General features: G+C 51.2%; 1 protein-coding gene across 1 annotated transcript in view; it reads left to right on the forward strand.

Moving 5' to 3' along the window:
• Positions 1-4,480: 4,480 nt before the first annotated feature.
• TIMM44 (translocase of inner mitochondrial membrane 44) overlaps positions 4,481-7,667 on the forward strand; it is a gene marked incomplete at its 5' end in the record, with an annotated part of 16,221 nt that continues 13,034 nt past the window's right edge. The window contains 1 exon segment of the mRNA XM_014584924.2: positions 4,481-4,573. Coding sequence (XP_014440410.1) covers positions 4,481-4,573 — 93 coding nt within the window.

Here is a 7,667-nt window from a genome sequence, read left to right on the forward strand (position 1 = left end):
TTGTATCAATTCACACTGAATCGATGGAGGATTGGTCCGCATCCAGCCGGTCCGGTGTCAGCGTCCCGTTCTGGTTCTGGATCAAACTAATGGGCATCTTCCCAAAATGCTGTCCAAGAGTGGGCGCCTTTGCGCTTGCCTGGTGGTGAAGCATCTCTCTTGCTGGTGTGTTAGTCGGTCACTGTCGGAGAGAGCCAGGGCCAGTCACTCTAGGATTGGCCCGCAGACACACTGGTTTACCGGTCTGGCTACCAGAACACTGCGCGATCTATTTGGGAACACGGCTCAGGGACTGAATCCTTAACCTCAGGCTCCGCCCGCCTTCTAAACCATATCCAATCACAGGCCCACTTTTCTAAACTCGGCCCTATCAGAGGCCAAGCTCTCAAGGAATTCCCCACCCTCCATCAGGCCCCGCCCCCTATTATAAACCTGTGGCGTTCTGCCCAATCAAAGGCCTCCTCTCTTCTAAACCCCGCCTCCCCCGCGCCGGCTTTTCCCAGGGCCTTGCCAAGCCGGGCAGACGAGGCTGATGACGCAATCGAGCTGCGACGCAAGAAGGTCACACGGAATCTTCCAACATGGCGGCGGGGGGGGCGCGGGGGGGGGGGGGTCCGCAGGTGAGCGGACGCGCGAGGCGGACGGGCCAAATTTAGGGGTCTCTGAGCCCGCACCCTCCAAGGCCTCCTCCACCTCAGGCCCTTAGGACCTCGCGGCCCTTCCCGGGGCCTCGCTGGAGGCTTAGGTTCGGGTCGTTGAGTCAGCCGCGGCCAGGGCTGGGGCCACGGAGTGAGGCCTGGGGGCGGGGACCGAGCGCGCCGGGCAGGGGGCGGCGAAGTGCGGAGCCCGGCGGGGAGCGGAGACCCCACGTGCACTGGGGAAGTGAGTGGTGGCCCGGGCTGTGGCGCCCCGTGGAGATGAAGTCGCGAGGGAAAGGCAGAATGTCACAGGCGTGACATTCACAGCTCGCGCTTAAATGCAGGGGGTGCACTGAGCGCATTGCCTGCATCGCTTCTCCGGATGCTCAGGGTGGCTGCGGGAGGCCAAGAGCGTGGGCTCTTGGGTCCCCGAGTCGAGCGTGACACGCACTCAGAAATACTTCAGCACCTCGCTGTTGCTCCCCGTTTCATTAGCTTGGGAAACTGGCAACTCAGAGGTTAAGCAGCTGCCCACAGTCCCAGGCCTCCTGTGTGGCCAGCCGTCCCAAGCTCAGGTCAGTCTGACTCCAGTGCCAAACCATAGAGAGGAAGGAAAACATCTCACAGGAGCAGAGGTGTCTGTGACCCAGGACTGACTTTCTTCTCTGGCTTCTTACCTTTTTTTTTTTTTTTAAAAATTTTTTTTTCAACCATTTTTAAAAAATTTTTTAATTTTATTCTTTTTTTTTTTTTTGACCAGAGAGACACACACAGACAGAGAGAGAGAAGGTGAGAAAGCAACCCACCAGGTCCAGGATTTGAACCGTGGTCAGCCATGTGGGAGCATCCAGCCCCTTAACCACCAGTCCACCCGCTAGTCCCCAACCATTTTTTTTTAATCCATTTGATACTATTATTTAATTTGGCCAGAGAGAGAAAGAGAGACAGAGATAGAGAAAGGGAAAGGGAGAAAGCAAGCCACCAGTTCTGGGACTTGAACCGCAGTCGGCCATGTGGGAACCCAGCGCCTTTACCCACCATGCCACCTGCTGGCCCCTATCAATCTTTCTTATTTTTTAAGAAACATTTTTTATTTTTTGGAGAGGTTTTTGCTATAGGGTGTGTGTACTCACCAGAAAGAGACAGAGAGACAAAAAGTGAGAAATCACCCCCCAGGGGGGATGGCCACACCGCAATCTCTTCTCCATTCTCCTCTCGGGATCTTGGGCACGCATGCACACGCGCCCAGCGTGAGTTTAAGCCATTGGGCCCAGGACTCGAACCATGGTCGACTACATGGGAGTCCAGCGACATAGCCATTACGCCAACTGTTGGCCCTTGAAACATTTTTTTAAAGAATTATTTTATTAGATTTACTTATTTTATTTACTTATTTTAATTTGACCAGAGAAGGACAGAGAGAGAGAAAGAGAGAAAGAAAGCAAGCTGTCTGGTCTGAGACTCAAACCGTGGTAGCCATGTGGGAGTTCAGTGCCCTTAACCACCACGCCACACCCCAGCCCCTATTCAATCTTATTTAATAGTTATTTTATTTTACTTCATTTTATTTATGTATTTAATTTGACCAGAGAGGGACAGAGCAAGAGAGAGAAGGGGAAAGTGACAAAGCAAGTCACCAGATCTGAGACCTGAACTGTGATCGGCCGTGTGAGAGTTCAGCACCCTCAACCACCTTGTCACCTGCCAGCCCCTCAACCTTATTTAGTAGTATTATTTCTCAGTTTGACCAGAGAGAGTGAGAAAGTGAGAAAGCAAGCCACCAGGTCCAGGACTCGAACTGCAGTCAGTCATGTGGGAGTGCAGAGCATCAGTTACCGTGCCACCTGCCAGCCATGGATTCTTACATTCTTGTCTTTTGAGTCAGTGTTGAGAGGTTGAATTTTTTGTTTTCCCTTTGGATTTAGGCACAAGACCCCGGGGAACCAACCTCATAGGAGCTTTCTCTCCCAGGCCGGATGTCTGTCACTTCTGTGTCAGACAGTGGCTGAAGTCGGTAGTTCAGTTGGGTATATGCATTTAGAGGGATAAAATAAGGTATTTACCCTCCCAGAGTTGTCCGGGAGTAACTTCTGCAGACAGTGGCACCTGTAAACGTTTGAGATGTTGCTTAGGGTTCCCAGAGCTCGGAGGCAGGGAACAGGCCTAGGAAGGGAAGAAACGGCCGAGTGGTTCTATGGGATCATTTGGCATCGACGTGCGAGGCTGGGTGCCATAGAGTGTGACAGCGTGGAGGTGGACAGAACCCCCATGGAGCTTCAAGTTCATGGTTTGGTAGCCGAAGAAAGTGTCTTTCATGTGGGGTTAGCTTTGGGTCTTTGCCCAAAGTGATTCCTCAGAATTGCCGTTCTGGGAGCTCCAGCGTTTGACCAGGACATTACACGCTTATTCTTAGGTTATCTTTTTACTTTTTAGAATTATTTTATTTAACCTTATTTATTTTTTTGGAGAGGTTTTTGCTGTAGGATGTGTGTGCTTGCCAGAAAGACAGAGAGACAGAAAGCGAGAAGTCACCCCCCCGGGGGGATGGCCATGCTGCAATCCCTTCTCCTCCATTCTCCTCTCGAGATCTTGGGCACGCACACGTGCCCAGGTTTAAGCCACTGGGTCCGGGACTTGAACTGCGGTCGACTACGTGGGAGTCTGGTGATGTAGCTATTATGCCAACTACTGATCCCCAAACCTTTTTCATTTTTTAAATTTGACCATAGAGTGACAGAGTGAGAGAAAGAAAGAGAGAAAGTGAGAAAGCAAGCTGCCAGATCCAGGACTCAAATCGGGGTTGGCCATATGGGAGTTCACTGCCCTTAACCCTCATGCCACCTGCTGACCCCCCTAAGTTATCTTGGGACAGTAAGTTGTGTGCGTTTGTTTCTGAAAGTCAGGTCTCACTTTTTTTTGAGAGAGAGATTTTTGCTATAGGGTATGTGTGCTCGTGGGAGAGAGAGAGAAACAGAGAGACAGGAAGCAAGACATCACCCCCCCAGGAGGGATAGCCACCGTGGAAGGCCTTCTCTTCCATTCTCCTCTCGGAATTTTGGGCATGCGTGTACACGTGCCCGGTGTGAGTTTCAAGCCACCGGGTCTGGGGTTTGAACCATGATTACCCATGTTGGAGTCCAGCATATTAACCACTATGATCCCTGCTGGCCCCCAGGACTTAAATTTTTAGAGACTGGCTAAAGTGTGGTGGGCTTGTGAGAAAAGATTATTTGCCTCCAGCATTGAGGCTTAGGATGCTCCCTTTCAATTATACAGTACATTTAGCCGTCTTCTCCATAGGCTGGCATTTTCTTTCTTAAAGAATTATTTATTTTATTTGTTATTATCATCATTATTATTTTTTAATTTGAGCAGAGAGAGAGAAAAAGGGAAAGTGAGAAAGCAGGTCCAGGACTTGAACCGTGGTCAGCCGTGTGGGAGTCTAGCACCTTAACCACGGTGCCACCTGCCAGCCCCTAGGCTGGTATTTTCTGGGAACCATCGTTTTCCTACTAGTTTTGGAGGCAGGAGGATAGAAACAGGCCTTAGAGGTGTGTGAACACAGCATTCTCCCACCCCATGAGAATCCACTGGCTTCTTAGACTTTGAGAAGATTGCGGAGCGTCCACACATGCTATAAAAATGGCTGAATGTGTCTTAGATGTCCCCTGCTGTTTGGTGTCGACAGGGTCTCACTGAGTTGCCCAGGCTGGCCTCAAACTCGCGATCCCCCCCACCCTGTCTCAGCCTCCTGAGTAGGTGGGATCACAGATGCACCACCGCGCCCAGCTCCCAGTCACCGTCTCATTTCAATTAATCTTCCTCTTTTCTCTCCCAATTAGAGATGCCTCCGCGGTGGTCTCCAGTTCCTCTCCGGCCACAGCCTACCCCGTGGTTCCACATATCAGCCTCGGCCAGGCGGAGAGCTGCTGCTGGTGAGTGAGTGGGGCGTGAGCAAGCGGACACCGCGGGGGTCTGAAGCCAGGCTTCATTGGCCAGGTAGAAGGTGGGGCTGCGGAGATCGGTCACACACCAATGGCTTCTGAGTGGGGGGCCTTTGCCGTCCAGGGCCTTTGGAGTTACAGAGGCCGGCGGGCCTGGTCTTAGCATCCCCAGCCAGTGTGGAATGCCCAGCGCGCCCCAGAAATGCTGAGCACACGCGGCCACTTCCCTGCCACTTGACTCTTCCCATCGGGCTTTGAGCTGCTTGTCTCTCCTTTTCCTGCCGAGGCTGTTCATGCATTTGAGATAGGCAGAGAGACAGAGAGATACCCCCAGCAGAACCCCCATGTTGCAGCCGGCTCCCAGCCAGGTTCCACACCGGTCAGCCTGGATTATGGTAGGTGTCTGGACCTGCCCGGTGCCCAGAGAGGTCCCAGGACGTGAGCCCGGGTCCTTTCCCATGTGGGGCCACCCGTGCTGCTACTTGGCCTCTTTTTGACCCACTCCTCCCAGCGACACACATGACACAGCAGGGACTTTGAGCTGGCTCCGTCTGACCCTCTGACCCTGAGCCCTGCTGCTGTGCGCAGTGCACAACGCTGGCTCCTGGAGCTGGAGCGGAGCCTCGGGCTCTGTCTCGTCCTCTCTGACGTCTGTCTCTGGGTGTGCGGGGTTTTCTCTGCCATCGTCATCCTGAGAGAGGGAGGTCTGTGCCAGTCCCAGGCCCTTGGGTAGGATGATTGGCAGCTGGGTATCTGGGAGGGCCCAGGAGGAAGTGGTCTTGGACCGAGGCCCAGGGAGTCACACTCGGTGCTGTGTCCTTCGGGACCAGGAGCTGTAGAGTCCTTGCAGCTCTGGCCCTGGAAGGGGTTGCCGTGAGTCCTTGCTTTATTTGTTTGTTTATTTATCTAAATATCTGTCTGTTAGTTAATTAAAGAGAGTTTTGTTATAGGGCGTATGCGCTCACCAGAGAGACAGAGAGCAAGAAATCCCCCTCCAGGCTGCCATCCCTCCTCCTCCATTCTCCTCTCGGGATCTTGGGCACATGTTCACATGTACCCAGAGTGAGTTTTAAGCCACTGGGTCTGGGACCAGAACCGCAGTCGGCCGTGTGGGAGTCCAGCAACTTAACCTTTATGCCATCTGCTGGTCCTGCCGTGAGTGTGTCTAAATCCCCACAAGGACCTATTGGGGGCTGTTTGTTGCTCCCTGCACTTCCAGCAGAAGCCCAGCCTGGTGGTACCTTTTCACGGAGTTTTAGGGTTACAGAAAAACTGAACGGAAGTACAGAGCCCCTTGTATCTCCTGTCTCCCCCTCCGCAGTCTCCCTGTCGTGAGCATCTGGTCTTGGGGATGTTCGTTACCCTGTGCTGAGTCATTATTCCTAACCAGAGTCACGCAGCTCGTGGTCAGGTTCACTCTTCTTACTGCACAAGGGTCTTTAAAAGCCTAGTGGGTGGGACCAGCAGATGGCGTCACGGTGATGCTTCTGGACTCCATGGTTCGAGTCCTGGACCCGGCAGCTTCAAACTCACATTAGGTGTGTGTGTGTGTCTGTGCTCGGGACCCCGGGAGGAGGAGGGATTGTGGCATGGCCATCCCACCATGGGGGTGACTTCTCACTTTCTGTCTGTCTCTGTCATCCAGCGAGCACACACACCCTACAGCAAAAAAAATCTCTCTACGAATAAAAAAGGTGATGGGACATGCTTATGAGAAAAATCGGCATGGGTTTAAATTTCTTTTTAAGAATTATTTTAACTTTATCTGTTTTATTTTTTTAATTTTTTTGACCAGAGAAGGACAGAGTAAAAGAGAGAGAGAGAGAAAGTGAGAAAGCAAGCTGCCAGGTCCAGGGCTCAAACCACTATGTGGGGATCCAGCGCTCTGAACCACCATGCCACCTGCCGGCCCCCAATTTATTTTATTTTATTTTTTTTTTAAGCCACCGGGTCCGGGACACGAACCGCGGTCGACTACGTGGGAGTCCAGCAACATAGCCATTACGCTAACTGCTGGTTCCCTCCAATTTATTTTTTTAAAGAACCATTTTATTTAACTTTATTTATTTTTAAAATTTTGACCAGAGAGGGACAGAGTGAGAGAGATAGAAAAAGTGAAGAAGCAAGCTGCCAGGTCCGGGACTCAAACCGTGGTCAGCCATGTGGGACTTCAGCACCCCTAACCACCACACCACCTGCCAACCCAGTTTAAAATTTTTTGTCACCAAAATGTACTACTAAATTTTTTTTTTAATGTCGGAGGACATGTGAGCGTGCCTGAGAGAGAGAGAAGTAGAGAGGGAGAATGAGAGAGAAAAGCACCCCTAATGGGGCCTGATCATGCCACAATCCTTTTTTCCTCTAATTCTTCATCCTTTCAGGATCCTGGGCACACACGTGTGCACCTGGTGTGTTCCCACTGAGGCCAGGATTCAAACCCTGGTCAGCCATGGGGGATCCAGCCGCCTTGCGTGCCATGCCACCAGCTAGCCTACCAGCCACTTTTTAAAATATACATATAATTATTTATTCACTTTTGGTATCAGCAGATGGTGTTAGCATTTATGTCACTGGACTCCCACATGGCCAACTATGGTTCAAGTCTCAGACCCAGTGCCTTCAAACTTACACCAGGGGCATGTGCCTGTGCACCCAAGATCTCAGGAGGAGAATGGAGGAGAAGGGATTGTGGCATGGCCATCCCCTCTGGGGGGCGTGATTTCTCACTTTCTCCCTGTCTCTTTGGTGAGTGCATACACTCTATAGCAAAAGTCTCTTCCAAAAAAAAAAAAAGAATTATTTATTCAATTTTATTCATTATTGTTCTTTAATTTGTTTCTTTAAAGAATTATTTTTAATTTCATTTTATTCATTCATTCATTTATTTTATTTATTTATTTTTTTTGGAGAGGTTTTTCGCTATAGGGCACGTGCGCTCGCCAGACAGACAGAGAGAGACAGACAGAAAGCAAGAAATCACCCCCCAGAGGGGGTGGTCACGCCGCAATCCCTTCTCCTCCAATCTCCTCTAGGGATCTTGGGCACGCACGCACACGTGCCTGGCGTGAGTTTTAAGCCACTGGGT

Source organism: Tupaia chinensis, unplaced genomic scaffold (genome assembly GCF_000334495.1).
Source record: "Tupaia chinensis unplaced genomic scaffold, TupChi_1.0 Scaffold148210_1, whole genome shotgun sequence".
Taxonomy (NCBI): domain Eukaryota; kingdom Metazoa; phylum Chordata; class Mammalia; order Scandentia; family Tupaiidae; genus Tupaia; species Tupaia belangeri.